Here is a 19,130-nt window from a genome sequence, read left to right as displayed (position 1 = left end):
TGATACACTAAGGTAATTTTATGATTCCACACAATGGAAAAATAAGTAATACAAAATCAAATAAACATCTCACCACACCCGGAATTCAGACTAGGCAACTCTCCCGTGGATTTAGCTGGCAGTGGAACGCCTTTAGACTGATATTATAGGGCAAGTGATAGATTCAGTAGGGGAGAATGTAGGAAGTTATAAGGTTAGAGGTTTAGAAATTTAGTTAAAGTTTTAGGAGGTTTGAAGGTATGAAAGAGTAGTTATTCAGCAGAGATCTTCTTCAGATGTCAGGGTCTTCTTGTGATGAGGTCTCTTCTTGAGCTTTTTCTTGATGAGCTTTCTTATCTTGTTAAAGGTACAAAGGCTTTTATATCCACTAATCCATTGTTCTAAGATACCTTCCCACCAGGCTTCCTGATTGGCTAGTTGAGAAATGTGTGTACATAAGCTATTTCTCACCTGCCCGCCAGGTGGCGGTCATGTATCATAGAACAATTTGAGTATTTGAGATGACTCATACCATGGGTGGAATCTTAAGGTAATTTCAGGAATCAAATATACGTCTTTTTCCAGATATAAGTGATCATACCTATGATATTCTAAATAGGGACCATGGAATATAGGTGTATATTCAGTTATTCCTTCTTGAAATACCATCCTGTTTGTTTCCTGATAAGACATGTAACTAATGCTAGTTTATAATACATCTTACTTCCCATCATCTCAATACTCAAGTTAGTGATATATAGTTCCCATTTCTGAATATTTAGTGGTGTGTAAAATCCATAACATCTCATTTATAATATGTTTTTGTAATATATTTTTGTAATTATATACAGTGAACTTTTAGACTTTATATACAGTCAACTTTTAGACTTAAATGTCCTAAATTTCACCCCTTTGTTTTAGAATCAACATTTTCTCTGTGTAGAAAAAAAACTTTCTGTTTGCCTGGCCCTTGTGTTGGACTCATGGTAAACAACTGTTAATGCTTTCACCCTTGGTGAACAATAGTATATTTCAGAGGTCTGTTGGTTTATCACACTCTGCACGTTTTGGTTAAGCTTTCAACCAGTTGAGTTCCTGTCTCATTATTGTTAAATGTTTGAAAGTCTAAGTCCTATCTGGCTATTTGTTTGACTTTCTGTATCTGCATTCTTCTCAACCTCAATATACAAATAGTCCTTGTTGACAGTTCAAACAGTCTTATTGTCTTGGAAAAGTCTCACTTCCCCCCTTCTCCATTTTTTTAACTAGAATCCTTGATGGTTCAACCAAGACAAAATTAACTCTTAGCATCCGGCTATACTGAGCTGTTTGCCATATAATATTATGTCTTGATAAAGTCATATTTTTGAGACATAATTCAAAAGGTCCACAACACATCTGACCAGAAGGAAGGACTCCAGCCCTGCTCTCAGCACATACCTGGAAGCTGTTGAGTCTACACATGGTGGAAGAAAAGGTTACATCTGACCAGAAGGAAGGACTCCAGCCCTGCTCTCAGTACATACCTGGAAGCTGTTGAGTCTACGCATGGTGGAAGAAAAGGTTACATCTGACCAGAAGGAAGAATTCCAGCTCTGCTCCAGTCACACCTGGAAGCTGACTGGCCAATGCACAGCACAAGATGGGAATATACACGGATAGGATACCTGATAAAAATGTTTTAATAAAATGCTGGTAGCCATAGTAATAACCCTGACTAGAACGAGAGGGGGGAGGGCAGATCATGTGACCCATGTATGGAGACTACAAGAGTAGGATCTGTAACCACTAGAATGTTACTATGGCATTCTCATTATCAAGGTGAGGGAACAATGGCTGAGACTTGTGTACATAATGAAACAACGTATTCAATGTGCACGGTAGGGAACCAGGTAACCTGTTATGACCCCACCTATAGACCCACTAAAACCTGGGTGACCATATGGAGCTACAGCTCCACAGGCAAGCTGATAAACCGTACCCTGATAACCAATCCCAATGCTGCAGCGAGCCGGATCTTTGATGTATGCTCTGCTATTAACCTAAACTATTCCCCCAGGAAAGGTTGCGGGGGGGTTAGAATGGGAAAGGGAGTACCTGGCAAATGATAAGTATATTTGCTTAGGGAAGCGAGGAAATGGCTGCAATAATGAATTCTGAAATGACTGTCCTCAGTGGAGTTGTGTAGCATGGGGAACATGGGGAGAGGAAAGTCATGACGCTAGCCTTTAGTCCTTGCCTAGCTTATCCAGCTGTCCAATAGTAAGACTGCAATCCATGTAATGGCCATGTGGTAATATCAACCCCTAGATGTCCAAGATCAGTAAGTCTGCCCTTAGACCCTTATGATTTGCGTAGTTAGTGGTTAATTGGTGATACTTTATCTCATTCAAACGTTCGCTACGATAGCATCAAAGGGGGGAATGTGGTAGCACCCAGATATGGCAGAGTTCCCCTTTAAACCGTAACATTTCTAACAGGATCTGCTTGCAAGTCAGAAGTGGTGTCGCGCTCCACTACCAATTGCAAAAATGTGAATAAATAAATATTAAATAAATAACAGTCCAGCTACGAAAGTGTGCATAATATACACTCTATTGAAGCTGGACAATTATTTATTTATTTACATTTTTGCAATTGGTAGTGGAGCGCGACACCACTTCTGACTTTATATTCTATGACACAATGGTATGAGGATGTGTATAGTGTAAGCGAACCACTCATTTTCTCATATTTCTTTACACAATTTTTCTGATAATCTCATTATTGTATCGATTTTACCACACAGTATTGGTAATATTGAAATATTTTAGCATACACCATAGTAGCTCACAAGACCCCACACTTCAGTATCTGTTTGCAAGGTTTTTGGCTCATAGTCCCTCCTCACTTATTTCCTGTGAATACTGTGTACCGGCTCGTAGCTGGTATTCTTATCTGCAGCTGCTGTCCAAGGTTATTCTGCAGAGTTTAGGAATCCTGTTGAAAATATAGGAAGTGAAAGAGGAATGTATGTATTGTGACGTAATCGTTGGTATATACGCTTGTAAGAAGTTTTCTATAACTCACTCAGCTTTGCAGGCTTGTGCCCGGCTGGGTCAAAACAGTGCTGTTTTTAATAAATCATTTGTATTCCTCAAGTCCATGTCCGGAGTTTTCTGGTTTGCCATAATTGCTACTACAATGCTTTGTCCATTAGTTCCAAAACACAAGAGTCGTGATATAAGTTTTTATCTAGGTGGTACAGGACACCTTCTTGGCTTGCTAAGATTTTCCCTGGGTCTGATAATAGATGATAGCAGGGGTGTCCTCAGGAAGGCACCTTTTTACATCTTTGGTGGCATTGCCCCAAGATTCAAAAGTTTTTGAGGGATATTTCCCCCTGGATCCAGAAAACGACCTTTCAACCTATTGATTTCACCCCTCTACACTATCTGTTTCATGGCACCCCTTCCTCAATCAAAATGTATAAACAGAGTGTTACTCTGCATCTTTTGAATGCTGCTAAGTGCCTAGTACCATGCCTATGGAAGCAGAGTAGATGCCCTACAGTAGCAGAGTGGAAGCAAGAGGTTGAAAGGGTCTATCAGGCCGAACGCTGGAACCATACTGTCAAAAACAACCTTGAGAAATTTCATGGCATTTGGGAAGGGTGGTTGTACTACTCTATGGAATTAGAGGACCCAGTTGACTCTCCTCCAGATACGGGCTCTCTACAATTCTCAATCCTTTCCTTGGGTCCCCCATCTGGGCTTCCAGACCCCCCCTCCCCCAGCTGGTGTCCCTCTGCATGCCTAGACCCAGAAACTCTATGGCCAGCTTGCCATGTGGTGGGTCTCTCCAAGGTTCTGCTCCCTGAATTGTCCCCCTCCTGTTTTAGCATGAGCATCGTGCCCTCAATCCTGTGTTACTATTCCTATTCTACTGGCCCTATACGGCCTCTAGTACTCTCTTTTGTTCCCCTCTTTTATTTTTCTTTTCTCTGGATTATTTTTATATGCTTTGCCTTCTCACATGAGTGCTGAGTTTCTGCAAATGCCCTTTGTGCTATATAATGGTATTTTACTGTCTAAGTTTGAAGCTTGAAGTATACAGGGGCATGTTTGATCCTTCGCCCTGAGATTGGCTGGCCTCGAGCAGAGACGTAGCTCCTGCGTGGCGGTCAGATCTATGGGTGATAAGTTTTGTGCAGCTTCTCGCTGCCATGACAGCGGGTGGGGGGTATGTGGCATGTCATCTGTACTGTACCATGTGCTGGACCTATATTTGTATTACATCATTGTACACTGGGTCTGCTATTGGAACCTTTTCTAATATTGATATCTGCCCTATATGTTTCTGTGTGTCTTTATCCTTACTGTTTCTTTACCTTCTATTTTTAAAATCTTTAATAAAAACAGATTATACAAAAAAAAGAAAAGAAAAACATAATAGTGGATGACCAGCAAGGCATGCGTATCATAGGTAAATATTCAAATCAATCAGGGCAGAGTTTCAACATCATAAAGAGATATTGGACCATTTTGTGTGAGGACAAATATCTATCACAGATCCTATCTACAGACCCCAAGATAACCTACAGACGGGGGAGGAATTTGAGAGACATGTTAGTACATAGTCATCTAGAAAAAACCTCTAAATCATCAATGAAACACACTTGGCTGCCTGAGAAACCAAAAGGTAGTTTCAGGTGTGGTCACTGTAAGGCACGGACTTTCTTCAGCAATACCAAGGAGTTTGTTACTCCTAAAATTGGGGAGATTATTAAAATAAGAGATTGCTATAATTGCAGTGCAGAGGGGGGGATTTATGCTTTAAAATGCCCATGCCCCCTAATATATGTAGGAAAAGCAATTTGCCCCTTTAGGAGAAGAGTTCTTGAACATGTGAATGATATTGCTCCAAACAAGGGTAGACCAGTAGCAAGACACATGATACAAAAACATGATGGATAGCCTGATCTCTTAGACTTTTGGATTATTGACAAATATAATCTAGGTCCTAGAAAAGGAGGCCCAGATAAATGTCTTTTGCAGAATGGATCTTCCGTTTAGGATCAAGGGCACCTCATGGTGTAAATGAAGGATTTACCTTCCTTCCTTCTGTGTGTGATGGGGGGGCATTTTGATGATCATCTCTATATATAGAGGTGAAACAAATGATAGGTGCCATTGTGCCACCGTGTGCAGCTGAGCACAACTTCCACCCACTATGTGACCTATTTTGGTTCTTTGTATCCCTGACAAAGCTCTGTTTTCTGGAGTGAAACATGTAGAGATTCTTTTTTCTTTGGGAACACTTTTTCAATGCACATGATATTCACTCCGCTCCCTTTCTTTGGAGAGGTTTGCATTTTACAAAGCATCATTTGCATTCCTCAAGACAGTGAGGTATTTTGTCTGGATATGGTGATGTATGGGGCTTATCCACGAGAGGATGACATTCAGGCCTGTGGATGAGTGTACCCATATTACATATATGTAACAAGATAGATTATACAATCCAATTAGTTTTGTCCAGGGGGGGGAACTCCATTTCCTCAACAGAGATTATAGAGTCAAGCTGATAGGCTTCTGATCAAACTACAGGACCTCCTTGTATGCCGTCACTTCATCTAAAATGGGATTATATAAAGCCATCAATTACAGCTGAGCATACGTTGTTTATATGTTTGAGTAAAGGTAATATATTTTAGATTCATCAATTGGTCAGATGGTGCGAAGGGGAACATACCTTCATCCAGTATAGATTTTTTAAACTCTAGATCTGAACACAAATAGTAAAATCAAATAATATTCCCATAATCCTCCTCACCTTACCATTCAAGTCCCCATTTTATTAAAGCCCCATTTCAGTCTGAGGTATAATTCACCCACACAGGACCCCCACATTCCATAGGTTAAAAATGTGTCAATTCTGGCGTCATTACATACAACACGTGACAAGCAGTTCAACTTTGCTACTGAGGATGCTAAGGGCCCCCCACATCCTAAGAGCTATGAGGTCAGTTTGATGTCATAGGATCCTCTGACTCTGGATGGAGGGACATTGGGAGGAGGGGCTGTAAGGTCAGTGTGATGTCAAAGGATTCTCTGACTCTGGATGGAGGGACATTGAGAGGAGGAGCAGTAAGGTCAGTGTGATGTCATAGGATTCTCTAACTCTGGGTGGAGGGACATTGGGAGGAGGAGCTCTGAGGTCAGTGTGATGTCATAGGATTCTCTAACTCTGGGTGGAGGGACATTGGGAGGAGGAGCTCTGAGGTCAGTATGATGTCAAAGGACATATAGACTCTGGATGGAGAAACAATGGGAGGAGGAGCTGTGAGGTCAGTGTGATGTCATAGGATTCTCTGACTCTGGATGGAGGGACATTGGGAGGAGGGGCTGTAAGGTCAGTGTGATGTCAAAGGATTCTCTGACTCTGGATGGAGGGACATTGAGAGGAGGAGCAGTAAGGTCAGTGTGATGTCATAGGATTCTCTAACTCTGGGTGGAGGGACATTGGGAGGAGAAGCTCTGAGGTCAGTGTGATGTCATAGGATTCTCTAACTCTGGGTGGAGGGACATTGGGAGGAGGAGCTCTGAGGTCAGTATGATGTCAAAGGACATATAGACTCTGGATGGAGAAACAATGGGAGGAGGAGCTGTGAGGTCAGTGTGATGTCATAGGATTCTCTGACTCTGGATGGAGGGACATTGGGAGGAGGAGCTGTGAGATCAGTGTGATGTCATAGGATTCTCTGACTCTGGATAGAGGGACATTGGGGGGAGGGGCGGTGAGTTCAGTGTGATGTCATAGAATATATAGACTCTGGATGGAGGGACATTTGGATGGGGAGACTTGAGGGGTCCTCTAGATTAGGCTCCCATGCAAACCAAATCCTTGTTCCTGGGTGCGTCCTACCTCTCCTAAACTGAAGAGTGACCTTTGACCTTTACCATCCAGAAATCTGTCCGGAATCTGTGGAAGTAAGCTGTCATGTGATCAGGTGACGTGCGGAGGAACGGAGTGTAAATAGCAGACAATTGTCTCCACAGCCCCTAATGGTGGGGATGGATTTGGCGGCGTGCTGGTGCCAAGTTTCCTCCCCCCAGGGTCACTGCAGGTGTGGAGAAAAGCTGTGTAAGAGGATATGGAGGAGAGATGAGGAGGAGATCCAGGAATCAGGAGAAAGGTCAGGGCAAGCAACAGACGAGCGCATCCAAGAGACCAAGCCGGGGTCACTACACAGAAAATCAATCCAAGGAAACAACAGGCAGGACGAGGAATAGCAAGAAGGAGCTGAGAGACAAATGAGAATATTGCTCAGCCAATGGGAGATGATCTCAGCATGACTTCCATCATGAAGGAGATGAGGGGGAGGGGAGGAAGTCACTGAAGGTGACCATAGATCCATGGAAATTCAGCTGGTTCAGCAGGGATCGCTCACATTTCCATCCATGTGTGGCCACTGCCAGATAAAAGCCACTCCCCCAGTGGCTACAGCCAATAGCTTCAGTGCTGATCTGTGTATTCTAAGAGCGGAGGAGTCCCCCCATTGTCAGAATACAAGAGTGCAGCGGGGAGGATTCCCCCATCCACCTCCAATGTGTGGATGGGGGAATCGCTTCAGTGTTTATGGTCATCCCGCTGGCTGAACGATAAAACTGAACCATGTAGGCCAGCTTTGGGAGCAAATATATTATCATCAACTCCTCCCCCTGAAGGGGATCATCTGGGTTCCCACACTATATATGTGTGTATCATCATCTGCTGGATATAAAAGACATCACAGTGACTATGGAGGAAGAGGACGGACATGACTATGGAGGAAGAGGACGGACGTGACTATGGAGGAAGAGGACGGACATGACTATAGAGGAAGAGGACGGACATGACTATGGAGGAAGAGGACGGACGTGACTATGGAGGAAGAGGACGGACGTGACTATGGAGGAAGAGGACGGACGTGACTATGGAGGAAGAGGACGGACATGATGGGGGGGTTACTGGGTGTAAATAGAACATAACATCTTATTACCTCCTCTGCTGCCACTTCCAGGAACGTCTCCTCTCTGCTTCGCTTCCACACTGAAAGTCTTGTCTGTACCTGACATCACTTCCTGTCTGTACCTGACATCACTTCCTGTCTTTCATAGAGACTTCCTGTCTGGGTAGAAGTGAGATCCCCACCTTGTGGAGCTCAGAGGAACTGCAGCCCCGAGAAGCGTCTGGTAGTGTGACCCCGGCCTTGTGCTGGGTGTGTATGGACTGTAGATCCTTATAGAGGGGTCACCTCCACTCCCACCAAGGGGAACAGAAATATATGACTGCTCGGGGGAGGGATTTTGGCCCCTTTGATTCTGCAGTAACATTGATTGCAGATTTAGTCCTGTAGAACATCTGGTATAAGGTATATTTCTGGGGTCACACTACCAGATGCTTCTCGGGGCTGCAGTTCCTCTGAGCTCCACAAGGTGGGGATCTCACTTCTACCCAGACAGGAAGTCTCTATGGAAGACAGACAGGAAGTGATGTCAGGTACAGACAGGAAGTAGAGAGGAGATGTTGGTGGAAGTGGCAGCAGAGGAGGTAATAAGATTTTATTTCCTATTTACACCCAGTAACCCCCCATCATGTCCGTCCTCTTCCTCCATAGTCATGTCCGTCCTCTTCCTCCATAGTCATGTCCGTCCTCTTCCTCCATAGTCACTGTGACATCTTTTATCTCCAGCAGATGATGATACACACATATATAGTGTGGGAACCCAGATTAACCCCTTCAGGGGCAGAACATTCCCCCACTTCCGGGGCCGGAACATTTTTTTGACTATGGGGGGACTCCTCCGCTCTCAGAATACACAGATCAGCACTGAAGCTATTGGCTGCAGCCGCTGGGGGAGTGGCTTTTATCCAGCAGTGACCACACATGGATGGAAATGTGAGCGATCCCTGCTGAACCAGCTGAATTTCCATGGATCTATGGTCACCTTCAGTGACTTCCTCCCCTCCCCCTCATCTCCTTCATGATGGAAGTCATGCTGAGATCATCTCCCATTGGCTGAGCAATATTCTCATTTGTCTCTCAGCTCCTTCTTGCTATTCCTCGTCCTGCCTGTTGTTTCCTTGGATTGATTTTCTGTGTAGTGACCCCGGCTTGGTCTCTTGGATGCGCTCGTCTGTTGCTTGCCCTGACCTTTCTCCTGATTCCTGGATCTCCTCCTCATCTCTCCTCCATATCCTCTTACACAGCTTTTCTCTACACCTGCAGTGACCCTGGGGGGAGGAAAGTTGGCACCAGCACGCTGCCAAATCCATCCACGCCACCCAATGTTCCTCCACCCAGAGTCAGAGAATCACCGCCATACACCATACCAATGTCCTTATCACCACCATACACCATACCAGCATCCTGATCACTGCCATACCAGAGACCTGATCACTGCCATACACCATACCAATGTCCTTATCACCGCCATACACCATACCAATGTCCTTATCACCGCCATACCCCATACCAGTATCCTGATCACTGCCATACCAGAGACCTGATCACTGCCATACACCATACCAATGTCCTTATCACCGCCATACACCATACCAGCACCCTGATCATCCCCATACACCATACCACTGTCCTGATCACCACCATACACCATACCAATGTCCTGATCACCACCATACACCATACCAATGTCCTGATCACCACCATACCCCATACCAATGTCCTTATCACCGCCATACCCCATACCAATGTCCTTATCACCTCCATACACCATACCAGCATCCTGATCACCTCCATACACCATACCAGCATCCTGATCACCTCCATACACCATACCAATGTCCTGATCACCTCCATACACCATACCAATGTCCTGATCACCACCATACACCATACCAGCGTCTTGATCCCCACCATACACCATACCAATGTCATGATCACTTCCATACTCAATACCAGTGTCCTGATCACCCCATACACCCTAGCAGCGTCTTGATCCCCACCATACACCATACCAGCATCCTGAACATTGTCATACCTCATACCAATGTCCTAATCAGTGCTATACGTCATACCAGCATCTGGCATTTTAGGGTCTCAACTGATCAATTTTCAGACATATATCCCATAGCTTGTGGACTCTATAACTTTCTCACAGACTAAATAATATAGACTGTTTTGGATTATTTTTACCCCCAGAATGTACCAGCATATATTTTGGCCTAAATGTATGAAGAAAGATTATTTCATTGCAAAATTTTATAACAAAAACAAAGAGAGCAAATGTTTTTTTTTTCAATTTTTTTGTATTTTTTTTATTTATATAGCAAACAAAAAAACAAAAACAGTGATGATCAAATACCTTAAAAAAATCTCTATCTCAAAAAATATAAAAAACATTCATGTGTAGTATTGCATGACCGCACAATTGTCATTCAAAGTGCAACAGTGCTGAAAGATGAAAATTGGCCTTAACTGGGAGGGGGTGAAAGTGCCCGATATTGAAGTGGATAATAGATAGACATGACTGGAGAGGTGAGGAGGATTCTGGGAATATCATTTGATGTGACTATTTGTGTTCAGATGTAGAGTTTTCCTCCTGTGAAGTCTGGAGATCATATGACATCACATTGCCTCCACCTCCCTCCCTGATAGAAGAGAGAAAGAAGAAGAAGATTCTAGAAGTCACCAGAGAGATCACTGAGCTGCTGACAGGAGAGGTGAGCGGTGCCGGGAATTCTGGGACATTCTCCAGTAACAGACAAGGGATGTGTCTGGATGGTGACTGTATCATTGTGTGTGTCAGGTTCCTATAAGGTGTCAGGGTGTCACTGTCTATTTCTCCATGGAGGAGTGGGAGTATTTAGAAGGACACAAGGATCTCTACAAGGACGTCATGATGGACAATCAGCCGCCCCTCACATCACCGGGTAAGAGGAGACTTTATTGTAAAGGAGAGAGCAGTACGGAGGATCCACCTAGATCCCCCATCATCTGATAAACACATAGAAACAATGGATTCAGTCAGTGTGTGTGTTTCCTACAGATGGATCCAGTCATGGGAACCCACCAGAGAGATGTCCCCGTCCTCTGTATTCCCGGGATTCCACACAGGAAGGTCACACCATCCCTCACCATCATCAGGTAGATGATGACAATTATTGGTAGTTGTGATTTATACACAGCATGTTTGTTACAATGAATGTTTTATTATATCTTTCAGAGTGGAATCCTCGGGGATGATAATATTGATGTTAAAGAAGAGTATAAAGAGGAGGATGAGGAGTATGGAGTGATGGAGGAGTTTTCAGAAGGACACAAGGATATGATGGAGCCACCTAATACCAGGAACCCACCAGAGAGATGTCCCCGTCCTCTGTATTCCCGGGATTCCACACAGGAAGGTCACACCATCCCTCACCATTGCAAGGTTGGTGGGATGGAGCATCTAGAACATGGACTTATAGAGAAGATGTGTACATTTTTATGTGAGTTTTTATTTTACAGATGATATTTTCTCTCATTTCCTTGATTTAGAGTGGAGATCCAATCGATATAGAATTTGAGGTGAAAGCAGAAGAAGAAGAGGCGTATGTGAGGGATGATCAGCAGTCTATGGAGGAGGATGGAATAACGGGGACATTTATAGAGGAGGACACTCCTTCAGAGATCAGCACAGGTGGGTCATGAACACTAAATCCATTCCTCCACCCATACTGCTCACTGATTGGTCCAGAGTAGGGCGGGGACTGGGTGATATCAGCCTGTAATCCCCTGGTCACTTTCCTGAGCTGTGTTCCCCGTCCTGTATTCCTGGATTTCTCTCGGATAATCTTCCTTCTCTGTGCTGCAGACACAATTTATGTATCTAGACTGGATTTATGGAGGTTCTGGGGTTCAGCTGGCAGCAAAATGTTGATTTTTACTCTAAGCATTGCATAATGTAGGCACCCAGGACATGTGACTGGGGTCTCCTGCCTTGTGCCTGACTCCTCCAGGGGACCTTCTCTGTTATCTGCTGGCTGTGCCGGGTGGAGGGATATGTCTGTAGTGTCTCAGACCCAAGTCACTGAGTGCAGTCTCAGGAGATGGGAGGCAAGCAACCCTTTAAGGACCTTTAATTACTGAATAACAATATTATGAGTCCTGGCCCTTACACTGTATACATTATTATTATAATACAGGATTTATATAGCGCCAATGGTTTGGTCAGCGTTTTACATTATAGTGGGAGACAATACAGCAACAATACAGTTCAATACAAGAGGGATTTGAGGGCCCTGCTCCTTCGAGCTTACAATCTAGGAGGGAGGAGTGAATGGTACAGTAGGTGGTAACTGTGGGGGATAGAGTGGTTGGAAGAGTAGAGGATTCCAGAATTAGCAGAGGACGGGATAGGCTTCCCTGAAGAGAAAGGTTTTCAGTGAACGCCAAAAGGCAGGTGATAATTTGATAGATTGGGGTAGGGAGTTCCAGAGGATGGGTGACGCCCTGGTGAAGTCCTGGAGATGAGCATGGGAGGAGGAGACAAGGGAGCTAGAGAGTAGGAGGTCTTGCGAGGAGCGGAGAGTACAGTTTGGGTGATATCTAGAGATAAGATCGGTTATTAAAATTTGGGCAGTGTTGTGGATGGCTTTATATGTCATTGTCAGAGTTTTGAATTTTTTCCGTTTGGCAACTGGGAGCCAGTGGAGGGATTGGCAGAGAGGGGTGGAGAACACTGAGTGGAGGTCAGTGGAGGGATTGGCAGAGAGGGGTGGAGGACACTGAGTGGAGGCCGGTGGAGGGATTGGCAGAGAGGGGTGGAGGACACTGAGTGGAGGCCAGTGGAGGGATTGGCAGAGAGGGGTGGAGGACACTGAATGGAGGCCAGTGGAGGGATTGGCAGAGAGGGGTGGAGGACACTGAATGGAGGCCAGTGGAGGGATTGGCAGAGAGGGGTGGAGGACACTGAATGGAGGCCAGTGGAGGGATTGGCAGAGAGGGGTGGAGGACACTGAATGGAGGCCAGTGGAGGGATTGGCAGAGAGGGGTGGAGGGCACTGAATGGAGGCCAGTGGAGGGATTGGCAGAGAGGGGTGGAGGATACTGAATGGAGGCCAGTGGAGGGGTTGGCAGAGAGGGGTGGCAGATACAGAACGGTTAGTGAGGTGGATGAGTCTGGCAGCAGCATTCTTGATAGACTGGAGGGGGATAGCCTGCGATGAGATCGGCCAGTGAGGAGGGAGTTACAGTAGTCGAGGCGAGATATGACAAGGGAGTGAATAAGTTGCTTAGTGGTTTCCGAGGTTAGGATGGTGTTAGTGATATTTATGGTGAAGTCAGGGTAGGGGGCACGGGCTGGGGGGAAAAGTCAGTTTTGGAAAGATTGAGTTTGAAGAAGTGGAGTGACATCCAAGCCGATATGTCACTTAGTAGGTTAGTAATGCGAAAGGAGACTGAAGGGGTGAGGTGAGGAGGAGACTGAAGGGGTGAGGTGAGGAGGAGACTGAAGGGGTGAGGTGTAGAAAGATAGATTTGCATGTCATCAGCATAGAGATGGTAGTTGAAGCCATGGAAGTTTTTCAAGTGAGGAGGTGTAGATGGAGAAGAGAAGGGGTCCAAGGACAGAACCTTGAGGGACCCCAACAGAGAGGGGGAGGGAGGGGGAGGTGGCAGCATTATAGGTAACACTGAAGGAGCATTGGGATAGGTAGGAAGAGAACCAGGAGAGAGTGGAGTTGCTGAGGCCAAAAGAGTGGAGTTTTTTGAGGAGGAGGGGATGGTCAACTGTGTCAAAAGCCGCAGAGAGGTCAAGTAGTAAGAGTATGGAGTAGTGGCCATTGGTTGGGATGAGTATGGAGTAGTGGCCATTGGTTGGGATGAGTATGGAGTAGTGGCCATTGGTTGGGATGAGTATGGAGTAGTGGCCATTGGTTGGGATGAGTACGGAGTAGTGGCCATTGGTTGGGATGAGTACGGAGTAGTGGCCGTTGGTTGGGATGAGTACGGAGTAGTGGCCGTTGGTTGGGATTAGTATGGAGTAGTGGCCGTTGGTTGGGATGAGTATGGAGTAGTGGCCATTGGTTGGGATGAGTATGGAGTAATGGCCATTGGTTGGGATGAGTATGGAGTAGTGGCCGTTGGTTGGGATGAGTATGGAGTAGTGGCCATTGGTTGGGATGAGTACGGAGTAGTGGCCATTGGTTTTTGCAGTTAGTAGATCATTAGTGAGTTTTAGTAGGGCGGTGTCAGTGGAGTGTAGCGAGTGAAAGCCAGACTGTAAAGGGTCAGGAAGGTTGTTGTCGGTGAGGGAGGAGCTCAGACGATTGTAGACTAAGCGTTCTAGGAGTTTAGAGGTAAATGGCAGCAGGGAGATGGGTCTTAAGTTGTTCAGGTTGGTGGGGTCCAGGGAGGGCTTGTTAGGTATGGAAGTGATGTGTGCATGCTTTAGAGGGGAGGGGAAGGCACCAGTAGAGAGGGAAAGATTGAAGATGTGAGTGAGGGAGCATAGGATGGAAGAGGAGGGGGACCAAAGGAGTTGTGAGGGGACAGGATCCAGGGGGCAGGTGGTGAGTTCGGCTTCTGATAAAACCTTAGTGACCTCTTCAGTATAGCGGGGTCAAAGGAGGACAGTGTTGAGGGAGGTATGGTGTGAGGGATACTAAGTGGGATGGATGTCTGTGTAGTGGCAATGTCCCTATGAATTGCATCAATCTTGTTTCGGAAGTGGAGTGCAATCTCGTGGGCAGTGAATGAGGTGCTGGGTGGCGATGGGGGTGGAGAAAGTAGAGAGTTAAAGGTAGAGAAGAGCCGATGAGGACTCGAAGAGAAGGTATTAATGAGAGTGACAAAGTAGGCTTGTTTGGCAGTTTGAAGGGAGGAAGTGTATGTTAGAAAAGCAGGTTTATATTGGGTGAATGCTTGGTGGGATTTGGTTTTAGGCCACAATCGCTCCAGCACGATTACATTACATACTCCTGACCCCTGCACTATATACTCCATTTTATACATTACATACTCCTGACTTCTGCTCTCTATCTACCCACTGTTATATATTAACATAGGAAAACATGGAGAAGATGGCAATGAGTGATAGAGGGGGTGGGGACCCTCGTCCTATAATCCCCTCATCACTGTCCCTCCTATAAAAGACAGTTCTGGTTGTTTCCTCACTCTCTGATTAAGGTCCATGAATAAAGAAATGACCTGGTAGGAGATCAGAGGAGCCATTTCCTAGTTCCCTTGAGGGTGGAATTGTAAGCTCCTCAGAGCCCAAGCTGCCTGATGTGGGCGGAGTCCTGGTTTGGGGGAACCAATCAGCTCCTGTCTAGTAATCCTCTTTGTCTTTGTATTTTAGTCCATGGTCGGGAGATGAGGAAAACCTCCGAGGATTGTCTCACTTTGTCTCCAGACTGGAAAGTAGAAGATGAGGACATCACACAGTATAGTCCAGGAGAAAACCCGGCTCCCTCCAATGTCCATCCGACACCACCCAGTGTAGATGGACCATCGGATTCCTCGTATCCTGAGGAACCTCAGACTGTGCGGGACCGGGCCGGCCTTCCAACAGGGAAGAACTTATCCTGTACTGAGTGCGGGAAGGGTTTCCGTTCTAAACATGGTCTTAATGTGCATAAAAGATCTCACATGGGGCAGAAGCCGTATTCCTGTCCTGAGTGTGGAAACTGTTTTTCACATATGTCCAATTTTTATAGACATCAGAGATCTCACACAGGGGAAAAGCCGTATTCCTGTCCTGAGTGTGGAAAATGTTTTTCAGAAAAGTCCAATCTTCACATACATCAGAGATCTCACACAGGGGAAAAGCAATATTCCTGTCCTGAGTGTGGAAAATGTTTTTCAGTGAAGTCCCAGCTTTACAGACATCAGAGATCTCACACGGGGGAGAAGCCATATTCCTGTCCTGAGTGTGGGAAGTGTTTTTCAAGGAAGTACAATCTTTACACACACCAGAGATCTCACACAGGGGAGAAGCCATATTCCTGTCCTGAGTGTGGGAAATGTTTTTCAGACAAGTCCCATCTATACAAACATCAGAGATCTCACATGGGGGAAAAGCTGTATACCTGTTCTGAGTGCAGAAAATGTTTTTCAGACAAGTCCTATCTTCAGACACATCAGAGATCTCACACGGGGGAGAAGCCATATTCCTGTTCTGAATGTGGGAAATGTTTTTCAGACAAGTCCTATCTTCAGACACATCAGAGATCTCACACGGGGGAGAAGCCATATTCCTGTTCTGAGTGTGGGAAATGTTTTTCACAGAAGTCCAGTCTTTCCAAGCATCAGAGATCTCACACAGGGGAGAAGCCGTATTCCTGTCCTGAGTGCGGGAAATGTTTTTCATTTAAGACCAGTCTTAACGCACATCAGAGATCTCATACGGGGGAGAAGTCGTATTCCTGTCCTGAGTGTGGGAAATGTTTTTTAGTGAAGTCCCATCTGAACACACATCAGAGATCTCATACGGGGGAAAAGCCATATTCCTGTCCTGAGTGTGGGAAATGTTTTTCAGCTAAGTCCCATCTTTACACACATCAGAGATCTCATACGGGGGAGAAGCTGTATTCCTGTCCTGAGTGTGGGAAATGTTTTTCATTGAAGTCCCATCTTCACACACATCAGAGATATCATACGGGGGAGAAGCCGTATTCCTGTCCTGAGTGTGAGAAATGTTTTTCAGCAAAGTCCCATCTTCACACACATCAGAGATCTCATACGGGAGAGAAGCCATATTCCTGTCCTGAGTGCAGGAAATGTTTTTCACGGAAGTCCCATCTTTCCAGACATCAGAGATGTCACACAGGTGAGAAGCCGTATTCCTGTCCTGAGTGTGGGAAATGTTTTTCACGGAAGTCCCATCTTTCCAGACATCAGAGATGTCACACGGGGGAGAAGCCACTTTCCTGTCCTGAGTGAGGGAAATGTTCCTCACTGAAGTCTTGTCTTCCTGTACATCAGGGGTCCCACACAACCCTGGAGGTGTATTAGTGCCTTGAGTGCGGGAAATGTCTTCTAGATGAATGTTGCTGGACATCCCAGCTCTCATGTGGGGAAAAAGCACACCCTGATATACACCTCAGATATACTCCATGGCTGATCTTCATCATGGAAGAAACAGTTGATAAGGAGATGAGAGGCCCCCAAAGACATGGATGAAGTGCAGTAAATGTCGGGGTGCAGAGTGGTCAGTAGATCCTGGAAATGAAGGACACAACTTCAGCCCTTCTTGGGTGTCGGAGTTGCGTTTCCTGATAATGATATAGCGGGTTACAGAGCTAGAAGCCGGGAGAGCCCAGATCTCGTTATCGGGGAACTTTACACAGACAACAAGAACTTCTGAAGTTGATGTCCTTCATTTCAAGGCTCTACAGAACAGTGGTGACCCCGAAGCGTCTCTCTGTCTTCAGTCCATCCTTCTCCCATCCCCCAACAGGAGGGAAGGAGAACTCCGCCCCAAACTAGGGGGGAACTTTCCTCTCATTATTTCCCTTGGCTTCTGTGTGGGTTTGGGTGGTTGGAGGAGTGCGGCATGAGAGGGAACACAGCTTGTTGTTCTATGTCTACATATGGGGTCTGGGTAGAGGGGATCCACCGGAAAATATTTCTACTCTTTGATTTTGTGGAAACTGTTTTTGTTCTCACTTTGAAGGGCGATATTATGTGTGGTTTGTAAAAGGGATTGGCCCAATAGATACCGCCCCACTTAGAGAATAGATGAACTAATATGACCAGCATTCATTCAGCCATGTCACATGTTGGTCTTTTCATACAGTGATTTCCTATGATCATTGGCTCCATCTAGTGGCCATAATGTGGTATGGAACTGTTTTTCCTAATTGAGGCATTTTGGTGTCACGGCTGGACACATGCTTGTCTCTCCACCCAACATATTATTAGTGTACTATGTCAGGGATGGTGTCATACAAATAACGGAGATCACACTCCTACATTTATGAGTACAGTAGACATTGAAGGACATAAATTAAAAAAAACCTCAGGATTAAACCAACCATTGATTTAAAGCAAAAAAAACCTATCTGGCCTTTAGATGGCGCTAAGTATCATAGTAATTCGCTCCACCTACTATATGAAAGGGTTAATAGTTCACTCACTTTTGCTTTGTGCCTACTAACTGGTTTGTTGTACATACAAGATGTTCCCGTGGGATGTGAATGCTGGTATCTATGCACACATTTCTTGTTTATAGAAATCAGAAGTCACTATCCTGTTGTATTTTTGTTATGACGCAACATGGAGTAGTTTACTGAAAATTCTGTATTCTGATTGGTGATTTATGGAAAACGCCTGATATATGCCGGGTTATCAATTATTACTTAAAGCTTGATGAATAATAAAGAAGTCACATTTTGCATCACACATCCAGATGTCTGACTTTATTATTCCCAAAGTACTTTGAACTGGATGTTTGTATGGAGGAGGAGGTCGGCATAAATTGATGTTCCTGACAGAAGTGGTGTCAGAAGTGGGATAGGATCGGCCATCGGAGGTAAGTGAGCATTTTTTGTCTTCCTTTGCCCTGATCGCCCCCTATCTCCACCAAGCCTCTGTGCTGCGGTAGTATGAGCAATTGTCCATTGGAGCTCTGGGAGCTCGCGGGGTTAAACAGAACCTAGGTTGATGTATAAGAAATGTGTGTATGTCCTCCATACAATCATACAGAGTAGTGTGTTCAGTGATTATGTACGCTTGTAACTAGAGAAACTGTTCAGTAGATGTATTCTAAGTCTCTGTAGGACTGTGAGACGCCCCATCTACTCAGCGAGGAGATTTCTCCATTGGCCTGGGATAGGTGAAAGCATGGTGACAGTCTGAAGGAGTCACAATAGGGGTGTACCTGTCCAGGTGATTTTCAGCTTTGAAGCACTTGTGCAGTTGAGAAGAATTTTGTTGGAGCTCTACGTGAGTTCAGTCCAGCTTCACCCGGCACAAAGAGTCATCACCGGGAGAGAAACACATAGGCCAGCTCACATAATATTGCTTCTTTGCTTTGCAGTGATGATGGGAAACTCCCAAGGTAAGGGGAAGTACCCAGACCCTCCGGAGCCACCGTGTAAAGTATTCAGAGGAAGAAAACTGTTAAAGAAATTTACTAAGGAAGACGGATCAGCTCTAGAAAAATCCCAACTACCAGCTAATG

The 19,130-nt window shown here is 45.3% G+C and overlaps 1 protein-coding gene across 1 annotated transcript; it reads left to right on the top strand.

Moving 5' to 3' along the window:
* Positions 1-1,811: 1,811 nt before the first annotated feature.
* Positions 1,812-18,349, top strand: LOC149445420 (uncharacterized). The gene is made up of 3 exons (XM_089653833.1): positions 1,812-2,003; positions 11,504-11,645; positions 15,306-18,349. The coding sequence occupies exons 1-3, from the start codon at positions 1,812-1,814 to the stop codon at positions 16,886-16,888; spliced, it is 1,917 nt and encodes a 638-aa protein (XP_089509959.1). The 3' UTR covers positions 16,889-18,349.
* Positions 18,350-19,130: the final 781 nt, after the last annotated feature.

The sequence above is a fragment of the Staurois parvus genome, unplaced genomic scaffold (assembly GCF_062004578.1).
Source record: "Staurois parvus isolate SC_StPar_1 unplaced genomic scaffold, SC_StPar_1.0 ptg000721l, whole genome shotgun sequence".
Lineage (NCBI taxonomy): Eukaryota > Metazoa > Chordata > Amphibia > Anura > Ranidae > Staurois > Staurois parvus.
Note: the sequence above shows the minus strand (reverse complement) of the source record. Positions and strands in the feature narration are given on the sequence as shown.